The sequence below is a fragment of the Rhamphochromis sp. 'chilingali' genome (assembly GCF_963969265.1).
Source record: "Rhamphochromis sp. 'chilingali' genome assembly, chromosome: 8".
NCBI classification, from domain to species: domain Eukaryota; kingdom Metazoa; phylum Chordata; class Actinopteri; order Cichliformes; family Cichlidae; genus Rhamphochromis; species Rhamphochromis sp. 'chilingali'.
Window position 1 is genome coordinate 5,425,662 of NC_137935.1, and position 12,646 is coordinate 5,438,307.

Consider the following 12,646-nt stretch of genomic DNA (forward strand, 5'->3'; position numbering starts at 1 on the left):
TTGTTAACATGAATGTTTTTAAGGTTTTCGATGACGTGCAGATGCACAGTTACAGCTGCTTTCACTATTCTGAGGCGTGCAGGAAACAGAAAAAATGTCTCACCTCATCTTTTGCATGAAACAAAAACTCGCTGCCGTCCTTCGTTCTGCAAAGAGAGAAGAAGAGTTAAACTCAGCCTTAGAGCAGTGGTCCCCAAACTGTGGGGTGGGCCCCATCTGTGAGCCACAGAACTACAGTTACATTCTCTGCGGCCTGCTGGAGCGGGAGGGCTAGTAGGAGGAGTTGGCCGTCCGACTGCGGTCTGGGGTGTGGGGCCTCCCTGCTGCTGCGGAGTCGGGGCGGTCTGCCTCTCCCCACCGCAGGGAAAAGGGTAACACCACCTGGGTCTGGGTGCAATTCCCCCCTCCAGGGGCAAGGGTACCTAGACCCGGTTTGTAGAGTACGCTTGGGGAGTGTGATTGTGTGTACAGCGTCTCTTTATGTCTGTCTCCACGTTGGTTGAGTGTGGAGTGAGTGCATATGAGAGCATGAGGGTGGGAATGGATGTTTGTGTCTGTGTGTGCCTGTATGTCTGTGTCTATATGTCAGGTTGGGTATCAGACGCCACCTCTCTGGGGACACCTCAGGCCCTCCAAGGTTTGGAGGCCTATCTCCACCCACCACCACTTCCCCTGCCGGTGGCGGACTCCCTCAGGTGTCGGTGTGTTGGTGGTTCTTTGTGTCTGGGGGTGGGCGTCCGGGTACACACCGGCTCACTCCTTGGCGGCCGCTTGTCGGGGCCTGGGGCCTGGGGCTCGCTCGGGCCCCTTTGGAGGTGGGGTGCCCCCGGCCTCTCGGCCTGGGGCTCGGTCACTCAGGCACAGCTGGGGGCCGGCGGAGCTCACGGGCGCGTCACTGCAACTCCCCCTGACTTCTGCTCCGCGGCTGCTGGGCGAGCCCTCATCTGGGACTCTCCTCAGCTCTTACTGGAACAGTGGCGCGGCTGCCCCTCTGTTGGTCTTCCTTGGTCTCTTGTGTTCTGGGGGCCTCTGGATGTCTGGAGTTTTGATCTCCTCCATACCCGCTTCACACCCTGGAGGACGGGGCTGTGGCCCCCCCACACTCCCTAGCAGATCATTACATGGAGAAACCTTTGGAATGCAAGCATGCTGATCCACACAGGTATGCACACATGGGTATTCACAGACGCGGACTAAAGCTTTCTTGGCTGCTGCCTCAAAGCACACTGTGCGCTGTCTATCTTGCGTGCTGCACAATATCGTTTATTATTTAGTAAATATTGATATCTATGACTAGCTAGTTTATTGTGATGGTGCTTTGTTTTCTCTATTATTATGTTGCTCTTTGTTGTTTGCTGTCTCCTCTGTTTGTTTTTTTTGTTTGTTTTTTTTTTTTTCTCCATACAGGTGACCCAGGAGTTCTTTTTTTTTTTCTCTCTCTTCCCCCCCCTTCTCACCGTCTCTTCTCCCCTTTGGTTTTCTTTCTTTCTCTCCCCCTCTTTCTCTCATTCATTCCCCCTGTCCTATTTATTAAAAAAAAAAAAAAAAAAAAAAAGAACTACAGTGTGGAAAAGAGGAAAAGCGCGAGTCATTTGCTACTGCTCTGACTTTTACTTAACTAAAATTCAACTTAGATCAATTTGGAAATCCCCGTGTCTGTGTAGCTTAGACTACTTTAAGTTCTTCTTTAAGATTTGGAAAGATGTTTCACCCTCACTGTATCATGTGTTCTATTTTTAGATTTCTATTTTAGTAAAATATCTTTCTGTAATTATTATGAGGTGTCACACACTTTAAGGCATTTGCTTTTTTAATTTCAGAGAAGAAGTAAACAGCCTACTGATCTCAGTCACCTTTAACCAGCTGCTTCTTAAACACGACTCTCAGCTGTGGTTTAACTACGCTTCTAACGTCTAGTTATCGTCTGTAAACAGGTTCCATCGAGGGAGCTCATCACATCGTGAATCCTTAGCTGACCAATCAGCATGCATCAGCAGGATGCTAACGATTCATGGCCAAAAAAATGGAAGAAAGCGTTGTTTCGTTTCAGTTTGGAAAGATTATAAGTGTCATATTTTTGAAAACTAAAAGAAAATGTGACCTTTTTTGTCTAGAAGCAGGTTTTTAGCTATTGGAACACCAGAATTATGTACAATGGGTTTACTAGATCAAATCTGGGTTTGTGGTTATGACCAAATAAATTACTCACACTGTTTATTTTTACAATGTGCCCAGGCCCTAAAGAGTGAAAACACACTAACGTGAAGCATGAAAGTGCCTGTCTGCAGTACATGTGAGTGCGAAAACAGCCGATTACTTGAGCGTGAAGACGTTCTTCTTCTTCTTGTAGCCATTGGTGACGTCGCAGTGGCAGTGGGAGAGGTTGAGCAGCGGCTCGTTGTTGTAGGGCGTCGTGGTGTTCTTGGCGTCCTTGTAGAAACCCAGCTCCCCTTTATTCAGCACGCAGTACAGGTTGACCCATGATCTGCTGTGGTGGGGGGAGGCGGGAGAGGAAGGGAGGGGAAGAAGAGGAGGGAAAGGTGAGAGGAAAAGAGGAGCATGGGGAAGGAGGTTGGGTGGAGGGGTGGGGGAGGACAGGAGGAGTCAGGAAGAGCTGCAGAATCACAGTCGCTACACTAACACCTCACTCACCTGACCAGAGCAGACAGGTAGGTAGGCGGGATGAAGCAGCCCCAAGAAGGGAAGAGGAAACACACTGCTGAACAAACGCAGACGGACGGACAGACAGACGGAGGAGGTGGGGGGATGGAGGTATGGGGAGGAAGGCTACGTACAGCTTGTGTGCACCTGTGTGCGAGGCTTACATGTGACTTACCTTGGAGGAGACAAGAGGAGCAGCCAGCAGCACCGAGGAAGAGAGGAGAAAAGAGACAGAGGAGTTTGGTTAAAATGCCATTTTGGCAACAACGCGGCTTAAAATCCAGACATGCTCGTTTTCCCTCTGTGAGCGTGTTTACATGCACACAGCATTCCAGTTAATAGCTGACATCGGCAGTACTGTGCACAAGTTTCAGGAACTTGTTTATATTTTTATCTTCAGTCGCCCAGACACACAGTCAGAGTTCTTAAGGGCAACTTTCAGCCACAAGAAGAACAAAGAGTTCTGCAGCAGATGGTGTGGAAGCCAGTGTGAGATTACATAAAGAGACAGCCAGGCTCCACAGATGATCTGTGGCAAATCTCCACAGACCTTAAAAAGAAGTTTCATTTTTGTTTACTTCACTTTGTATTATTTTATTTTAAACATTCTCCTTTTACTTTTAGCAACTAAAACATTTGCACAGTACTGCCAGTATTATTCAGAGCAAGTTTCCGTGTGCAGCTTAATATCCTGATTTCAAACTCAACAGTAGATACACGGGTAAAAAAAACAAAAAAAAAACAATGGTGCAAGTGATAAGTGATGTCTGAACTGCTCACAACACCCATTAAAAGTTCATTCTTGAAATGTTTTTCTATTGTTGGCTCTGTGTGATGGCGGGGAGTGCAGATATCCCAGACGTGGTCATCTCCAACCACATCCAGAGCTTTGCTTTGCAAGGCAGAAGAAAAATGGCTTAAAGGAGCGGTAAACTAAAGAGTTAATAAGGAAGAGCCAAAACTGTTGGGAAGAGTTGGAAATGAGCGCAACAGGTTCCCTTTAAAAACACTTGAGCTAAAAAAAATGTTCCTTTTAATATCTCTGTTCCTTGGTGTGGGTTTTTTAATGTATTTTCCTAGTTTACAGTAGCAGATATTACTTTTCTCTTCCTGTACATTATGAACAGGACACCTCGGGAAGAAGTTTAAACTTTTTCAGAGGAAATTTGACATGTGAATGCGCTCACAGCTGTAACCTCAATTTAATGCGAAGCATAGATGTGGAAGTTTGTCGTCCACTTTCATACACCTTTCACAGGCACCATACCCTAACAAGGTACCAGAATATTAATGTGCACATCAACTTACTTAGTGTCTCATCGCGTAGAGATGTAACAGAGACAGGTTGAATCTCAGTCCTTCCCTAAATGCATCCTCGCTTTCTTTCTCGGCATCAACCGCTAACAACGAGGAGCACTTTGGAGATTCACACTTGTCCGGATTTAAGCCATTCGACATTGTGCTTTACCTTGCCATGTACATAACAGGGCATGTACATACGACACACTCATCCATTGCCTTGAGTAGGTGCGTGAGCGGGACTCATCCACAGCTGGGAGGGGATGAGCTTTTAGCTGTGCAAGGTCAGCCCAGCCCTCAGGGGGCAGTGCAGAGAGAGACTTTCTTGCTGGTGTCTCTCTGGAAGAAGCAGGGTGGTCATCAGTGGAGGGCAGGCTGTGTGCATAAGTGTGTGTGTTTGACCAGCAGCTCCATCCCACAGCATTCCTCAGCCAGTCAGTCAGTCTCCTGTGTTTTATTCTGTGGGCTCGCGTTAGATCAGGAGGCATCGTAAGCGTCATGCATGAAGTTTTCACATGCGGTGGGAATCCTGCAGGCCTCTGATCTAATAAAGTGCTCTAATTACATCCTAATAATCAGCACTGACAGACATAATATATTCAGAGGCTGACATAAGATTTACATTAGTGAATCCTTTTCCTGCTTCATGTACTCATCACTGATTTTCTTACTCTTCAGTACAAATTAACAACTGGAGGACTGGGCGATATCTCAGTATCTGCTATGAACGAAGATCTTTATAGCAGAAATGTGCAGTAAGCCTTCAGGTCCTTCACTACATGTGCAGACTTATCAGTATAAAATGCATTTACAAACCATGTCGGACATGGTCATCAGCAAAATGTAAAAGAGCCAAAGTTAGTTTGTATGGTATATTCAGCGTTGGGGAGTAACGGAATACATGTACCTGCGTTACGTATTAAAATACAAAATATGAGTAACTGTAATCCGTTACAGTTACCATTTAAAAAGGTGGTATTCAGAATACAGTTACTTTGTTGAAATAAAGAAATTACACAGCGGTCTTCTCCTGTTTCATATGTTCGGCTATGCCCTCTCTATTTCTGGTAATTCCACGCTGGCGGAAACCCAAACAAAACACGCATTAGGAGGCTCTAATGTCTGTGTCTCAATCCTGCGGCCCATGTCAGCTCTACTTGAGGCCCGCATAATGACATGAAGAAATATTTTTAAAAATTATTGTTCAAAAATTATTTAATATAAAGGCAATAGGCAGAGTGTTCGGAGCCGCAAACCTGTTTTATATACACGCGGAATAGTTTTAATACGAGATCGCTGCTAAAAGTGCAGCCTTACCTAACGTCCACCCTACTGTTACTCATTTATATTAAGATTGAAACATCTAGTTAGTATTGGTATGGAGAGTAACCTGCAGTAATAGTAATAAACCACACAGCAATAGTACATTCATGTAGTTGTAAAAAGTATGATAATATATTAAGTATTCAGAATACGTTACTCTCATTGAGTAACGTAACGGAATACGTTACAAAATACATTTTGGGGCATGTATTCTGTAATCTGTAGTGGAATACATTTTAAAAGTAACCTTCCCAACACTGGGTATATTTAACCTCCTAGGACCTGGCGTCCACATATGTGGACATCACATTTTGGGTTATTTAGACCAAAATAGTCAATTTTGCTCTACATGGTCCTGATATCCACTTACGAGGACATTATACTACTACTGCTCTATCAAAATTTTAAACAAATATCCTGATATGTGGCTCTTATTTTTCTTAAAAACAAAAATAAGGTAAAAAAAAAATCTTGTAATTCTTTGTTTTTACATTCATTGGGCCCCAATATGCCCAAATATCAAATAGAAATTAAAAATGCATACTGTGGAAGAGTTCGGGTCTTAGGAGGTTAATACATTTTCACCACTATATTTCCAACCCCAGGGAGAATAGCTGCTGTGTTGCTGCAGCTAATGGGGATCTTAATCTATTACACTAAGCCATACCTGCCTTCAGACAGATGTTTCCAGCAAAGAACTACTACTCTTTACCCAGCTGCAATGACCAAAACAGTTATTTACCTTGCAAAACATCTACTGCTACCTAAATTAATTTGTTAGTGTAGCTGTGTGATTATTCTAAAGCTGTAGCTCAGTTTGGCCTCAAAAAGGTAAAAACCCTGTTTTTGAGGTTCTGAAAAGAACATTTTATTGCATGAACTAAGAAGCTTTGATTTGTCTCACATTTTTAACCTTTAGTTAAATAACTCCTTCAGTTTTTATTTTATTATTCATTGTTTGGCAACGCTAACATGACTTCTCCTCGCGGCAGGAAAACCTTAGGAGCAAGCAGAGGTTGCATGCGCGTGCTGACAGGTTAAAAACTCGATATATCGCCCAGCCCTAAACAGCTGTAATCTCCCACTGCCAGGCACAGGCAACACCACAAACTGTGACTACCTCCTTCTTTCCACCACATACAAACACAAGACAGTCTAGAACTTTTTTATGTCAGAGAAAAAGGTAAAAATTCAAACTTCATCTCAATAAAAATATAAAAAGGTAAGATTTCCTGAGAAACGCCAAAGCTCTTCTGAGTATTTTCATGTTGAACACACGATGGAATCAACCTGTGAGCCTGTGTGTGTCATGCATCTGTTCAACATGTCCGTGTGTTAGCCTGTTAGCTCAACATGCTAAAGTCATGCCTCTGTCACTCCTGTTGAATTATTAAATGGAGGAAGCAGCAGTGTCATGAGAAAGTGGTACTTAGAGGGCTGGAAATGCTTTGTTCAAACTAATATTTAAGAATAAGTCGATGAAACAATCATTTTTTCTGCACCTCAATAACCCCTGTGGAACATAAATAGCTTTGAATTGATTAACTGGAATCCCTAAAGTTTGATACTCATGACATCACTGTCCATCCTCCTTCTCTATAACTCCTATCAGGTATCAGGTATCATTATGACCCTGAACACCCACCTATTGGTGCTCTTCTTCAGGCTCTCAATGTCCAGCTTGCGGAAAAGGAAGCCCTCGTGGTGTGCCGTATGTGTGGGCGGTTGGGGGACGATCGGGCTGCTCTGGGCTGGTGCAGATCTGGACCGCCGCGTCGTTTCCCCGGGCTCTTTGGGTCGTGGCCGGCGTCGTGGTTTGGGTCTGTCCCGAGCTCGAGGGCGGTCGGGACGGGAAGACTTTTCTGGTATCCCATTAGGCAGTCGGGGCACCTCACCGCGGGCCTAAGGGTTGGGAGAGGCGATGAATTTGAGTTATGGCTCAAAAGTGAAAAACGTTATTACTTATCCCAGTTTTCTCTTTTTAGGAAGTTTGGTCAAAACTTAGAATTAACCCCTAAACGCCCCCAAATATCACACTCTTTATTTATAAAGACTAAACCCAGACCTGCGCTGCTTCTCTTTCTTGTAGCTGCTCTACAATCTCTGCCATGGTGGACCTCTTGTCTCTGTGGAAAAATACCTACTGTTCACATCACAATTGATTCAACTCCAAAATTGACTACAATAACATTCACTTCTTTTCTGCATAAATATCCACATCCAGATTAAAATGCACTGCAGTACTCTCAGTCTCACCCTCCTGCTGAGCGTCTGTCTGATTGCTCCTTCCCTGTGTCGTGCTCACTGGATTCCTGTCTCTCCAGCCGGTGCCTGTCCCTCTCTCTCCGCCGGCCCTCGTGGCCCCCGTGACCTTCTTGTTCGCTGGAAGTTTGCCTCTCCAACGTCCGTCTCTCCCGCCTCTCAGCCTGTTCCCTCCACACCTCTTGAGGCAGCTCATCCCTGCGCGCCTGGATTAGCTGCTCGCTGGACAGCTGCCGTTCTATCCTGTGGTGATAAGTATGTGTCTGGCCCTGAGGCTCAGCGTGGCCCAAAGGGTCAGTCCTGGATCCTCGAGGCCCTCTGGTGGGCTCGCTGTGCAGACGCTCCCGGCTCGGCTCCTGAAGCACCACCTCGGCCATCACTGCTACCTCTGCTCTCTCTGTCCCCATCATCATATCTCTCTCCCTCCCCCGCTCTCTTGCCTTCTCCAGCCGGCTGGCCACAATCAGAGGCGTCACAGCATCATCTAAGTGTTTGATTTTGGGTTGCCGGAGATACGGGGAGGATTTTGCCTCAATTTCCCTCGCCGCTTGTGCCGGATGCAGGTGACTCATCACCTTTGCTGTCTGTTCCCTTGCTGTGCTGGCACTTTCTCGTGCCTGGTTGGCTGACACTAGCATCGCTGCTGTGGCTATAGATGCAATCGAGGATGCAGCCGGGCGGCCTAGACCTGCAGCCACACCCACTACGCCTCCATCCCGGACATCCAGAGTGTTTCGGTAGCTGGAGCTGTTCATCACAGGGGTGTAGTTGGCGACTGTTGATCCCAGGCGCCGAGCTGCAGATGACGGAGAAGGTGTTGGGGTGGCCGGCGAAGGAGATGGAGGAGAGCTGGCTTCGTTCTGTTCATATATAGTCTGCCTCATGACGGGGGAGACTGGGAGGCGGGGGAGAGTGGGTGGACTATGTGAGGCATCTTGGGGATCCAGGAAGACTTTACGACCCAGGAGGGGAGTTGGGGGCAGTTTACTTTGCTCTGCTTTTAGCTTTTCTACCTGCAGAAAGAAAACAGAACCAGAGATGAAACTACCAAGTCTTCATCAACAATTTGAGCATGTTTGGAACGTGCTACTGAGTTTGTCTAAACTGAGGACATATTTGCACAGTGAGGATGATGATAATACCGTGGTGAGCCGCCGCAGTGAGCTGAATCGCTCTTCCCAGGTGGCAGCTGCTTTGCGGAAGGCTTCATGTCGACGAATCAGCTGTTCCACCTCATCTACGCTCCCTCCAAGCTCGTTGCTGTTGATAAACGGCTCCTGAGCAGTCAGCCATGCCTCTGCCACCACCGCCTCCTGGGCAAACTGGTGAACCTCCAACACTGCAAACAGGACAAATAAGAACACCAAAAAAGAGAGAAAGCATCTTAATTTACTTCTAAGTGCCAGATTCCTGCACATCCCTGTCTTTTTTACTTTTTAAGCCATTGCATCCACTCACATTGCTGCAGGACTTCCCAGTGCTTGTCCCACTTCTCAGACAGCTCACGCTCCTTAGCGATCACTTTGTCCAGCTTCTCTTTGATCTGAGAATAAAGATATCACAATTACATCATGGGTCTGTTTAGCTCTATGGATGCTCAGAAAAAATTGAAATATTATAGGGAATCGATTCCTTCTCACACATAAAATATAAAACCTTATGTTTCTTAACATGCATCTCTAAAGTTTTCTGTCATGCATATACTGTCACATGGGTGCAGTGAGATCAGTGTAATCATTAAGAGGAAAAAGCTCAGGCTTCATTTGGTTTTCCACACTTAGTTTCATTGTATAGCAGGCACATCCTTGCTGGTCAAACCTTCTGTTTGCAAGAGGCAGCCAATTAGAACAATTTTTCCTTAAAGGGGGAGGAGCTATAACAGAGATACAGGATGAATTGAGAAGCTGCACCAAGCCCCAGCACAAAAAACAAGGGTGATTTTAGTGAATCATGTAAAGCCCCTCTAGTAGAGCCTAAAACTAGCAATATGACTCTGCAGAGGAGGCTAATCGACTCGTGAGCCCACTCAACCAGAGTCTTCAAAGTTATAAACAAACTGAGGTTTAGATATCCGTGTTTAAATTGGACTTAAAGTGACAGTCTTTATCATGTTTACTCATCTCACCTCTTCAGCTGCAGGGTTTCTAGCCGCCAGCAGGGTTTTTCCCATCTCAATACACTCCAGGATGCTCTGACTGCGAGCCTCTACTTCACTCTTAAGACTCTGGTGATAGTTCATCAGCACCTCTACTGAGGACACGTCCCTGCAGGAACCACACAGAACCTGAACTCACTGAAGACTTTCACTATGCCCACGAATGCTGACCATCACATGCTATTATAATGAACCATAAAAAGCAAAATGATATTTCATATGTACATTTTTTTTAAAAGAAAATAAATGAGTTTGATCTTAAACAGTGCATGTGGTGAACAGATATTGAGGCTGCTATGCAGGGTGCCACATGCATATGTAGAAGGTATTGTAGATACCTGGGCTTCTCTCCTGTCCCTATCTGACAGATGATCGAGTCCATCCACATGATCTGATCTCGGACCATGCCGAAGAACCTCAGCTTGTCAGTCTCTGTGGTGATCTGCACCCGACACTCTTCGCAGGATGTTAGCAGCTCTTTCCAGCACTGCATCACTTCGTGCTCACGGCACGCGATGGCTTCGGCCTTCTCGCCAGCGTACACCGTCCTCAGCTGGGCTGCGCTCTCTTGCAGCTGACGCACCTGGCAGAGCGTGAAGGCAAGCTTTAGTAAACAGCTCAACTGAACAGGGACGAAACAGAATTGAAAAAAGGAAAGAGAGAGTTTGTTTTCCGAGTGACGCACGAAACACAGCTGCCAAGACAGCTGTGTTTCGTCAGGGCCAAGTGGTGCAGGCTCTGTCACCTGAGTAGGCACAGAACATCTGTGCTTTTGCATCTTTCTTGAGTAGCACTGTTCCTGCTGCCCAGGTGCACGACAGAGACTAGATCAAGCAAAATTAAATGCAGAGTAAGAAGATGGTGTTGCCATGAAAATGGCAGACTCACAAAGAACCAAAAACTTTACTATCCAATGAAATAGATTTTATGTGAATTTGATTTAATTTAAACAAATTCACATAATTTAGTTCAGTTCAGTGTTTTTTATTGGTTATAAAAATGCATTAAAGTCTATCATTTCTGGATTCAGTTTCTGATATACTGATATTCTTTACTTTTTAAATCCACATGGGGGGTCACTGCACCAATTAGGATTACTCAGTTAGCCAGGTAACTTCTAAAATAGCATGCAAAAAATGATTTACACTTTTGTAATCAATATTAACAGTCAATGCTAATGATTAATTTTTTTTCAAATTCCAGATGTTATTCCTTTCACATTTAAACTGTTTGCAGTCAGTAGCACAACTGGCTGTTAGCTACTGTCACGGGCTGCCGGGGCAGACCATGTGGAGAGAGTAGAGGACCCAATTGCAGACAGAGGCGAGGAGACAAAAACTGGACATAACGAAAAGCAAGCCTTTATTTAGGGCTGAAAACTCACGAAAATACAACATGGCTAAAGTGAGGAAAAACCTGAACATAACCTGGGAAACTATGACTCTCACTGTGACTTTATACTATGACGAGACAAGATAACAACTATGACTTGACTGGGAAACTGTGACAACGGGTAGGGAAGGTAACACAGACGATGCGACAATGAACAAAGGGAGACAGAGGACTTTAATACACACATGAGGTGATGAGGGGAAGAGGAGACACACGAGGACACAGTTGACTAGAATGAGACATAATGACAAAGGGGAGAGTAAAACTAAACGTAAAAAACCAAGAACACAAAACTCTTTCAAAATAAAACAGGAAACGTGGACATGACATGAGCAACATGAAAACACACAGACAGAAAATACATGACACAGAAAACTGGGACAGACTCATAACTAAGGCGACGTAAAAGGACCTAAACTATACTGCAACTCAAGACGATAACAAAGCAAACACTTAATATAATTTCAGAATTTCATGAACAGAGCACAATGTAAACATAAGAAAACAATACAAAAATAAGACAAAACGCTGGTTCAGAGACCCAGCCCCTGACAGCTACTCGCCATATTGCATCTGTTATGGATTTACAAATAAAAAAAATCACTAAATAAGTTTCTATAAAGATTCCTGCAGACCAAATATAGATAATATCAATCTTCTTCCTTTAATTCTCCTTTAATTTTTCCTTAAATGAAGATTAGAGGAGGGTCTGTTGATCGATGTGCAGCTGTACCTGTGTGACAAGCAGCTGAATGTCCTGCTCGAAGGTGTGCAGGAGTCTCTGCAGGGTGCTGGTGTTGGAAGTGCTGCCCTGCCGAGCCCGAACCTCTGGCAACCTTCGATGTTTGTCATCAATCTGGGCTAAAACCTGAAAAAAGGCAGTGGAGAAATTTTGCCTGTTTGTAGGGCAGAAATGCTCTATCGGCACCTGATTTACATTTTTCCTATTTTCTTTCTTTTTCAAGCTGTTCTCATCACGAAGGCCAATGTACACTGTGGTGACCCGACATAAAAGAAGATAAAAGTGTGAAATTAAATTAAATGAATCTGCTCTTTATCATATCCGGCATTATATGTGTGTGTGTGTGTCCTTTGGTTTAATTTGTGGCCCGTCTTGGCTTTGCTCCTCTTACCTCTCTGCAGTCGAAGAAGAATTTGTGCAGCTGGTGTGAAGCAGCGAGCATCTGACCGCGGGTCTCCATGAGCTCCAGCAGGTCGGCCCAGGCTTCGTTCACTCCGTCCTTCCATTCGGCGATGGTGGCTGCTTCTGAGTGGCCGTAGTCGATGAGCTCATCCACCATCTGATTGACGGCTGTCACTCGCTCCTGGCCCACGCTGCCCGTTTCTGACGCAAACTCTGTAAACTTCTCCTGTAGGACCTGGAAGTGTGGCATGTTTTATTTACTGCAGCAAATCGGTCTGCTAATTTTAATGTATTCATTCATTCATTCATTCATTCATTCAAGTCAAATAAAGAACATAATTAGACATTACAATCAAATGAAACCCCTTTTGAGATTTTACTTGTAATATTTAAATTTCAGGTAATAAAAT

General features: G+C 44.9%; 1 protein-coding gene across 1 annotated transcript in view; it reads right to left on the bottom strand.

The window, feature by feature from the left end:
* The window catches only part of sptbn4b (spectrin, beta, non-erythrocytic 4b), a 114,030-nt gene that overhangs the window by 6,567 nt on the left and 94,817 nt on the right, over nucleotides 1–12,646 (bottom strand). The window contains exons 32-42 of the mRNA XM_080888944.1: nucleotides 12,226–12,471; nucleotides 11,826–11,960; nucleotides 10,039–10,283; nucleotides 9,671–9,809; nucleotides 9,004–9,088; nucleotides 8,688–8,884; nucleotides 7,540–8,558; nucleotides 7,349–7,409; nucleotides 6,929–7,185; nucleotides 2,318–2,488; nucleotides 104–146 (exon numbers count right to left, since the gene is read on the bottom strand). Coding sequence (XP_080745070.1) covers nucleotides 104–146; nucleotides 2,318–2,488; nucleotides 6,929–7,185; nucleotides 7,349–7,409; nucleotides 7,540–8,558; nucleotides 8,688–8,884; nucleotides 9,004–9,088; nucleotides 9,671–9,809; nucleotides 10,039–10,283; nucleotides 11,826–11,960; nucleotides 12,226–12,471 — 2,598 coding nt within the window. The remainder of the gene's footprint in view (nucleotides 1–103; nucleotides 147–2,317; nucleotides 2,489–6,928; nucleotides 7,186–7,348; nucleotides 7,410–7,539; nucleotides 8,559–8,687; nucleotides 8,885–9,003; nucleotides 9,089–9,670; nucleotides 9,810–10,038; nucleotides 10,284–11,825; nucleotides 11,961–12,225; nucleotides 12,472–12,646) is intronic.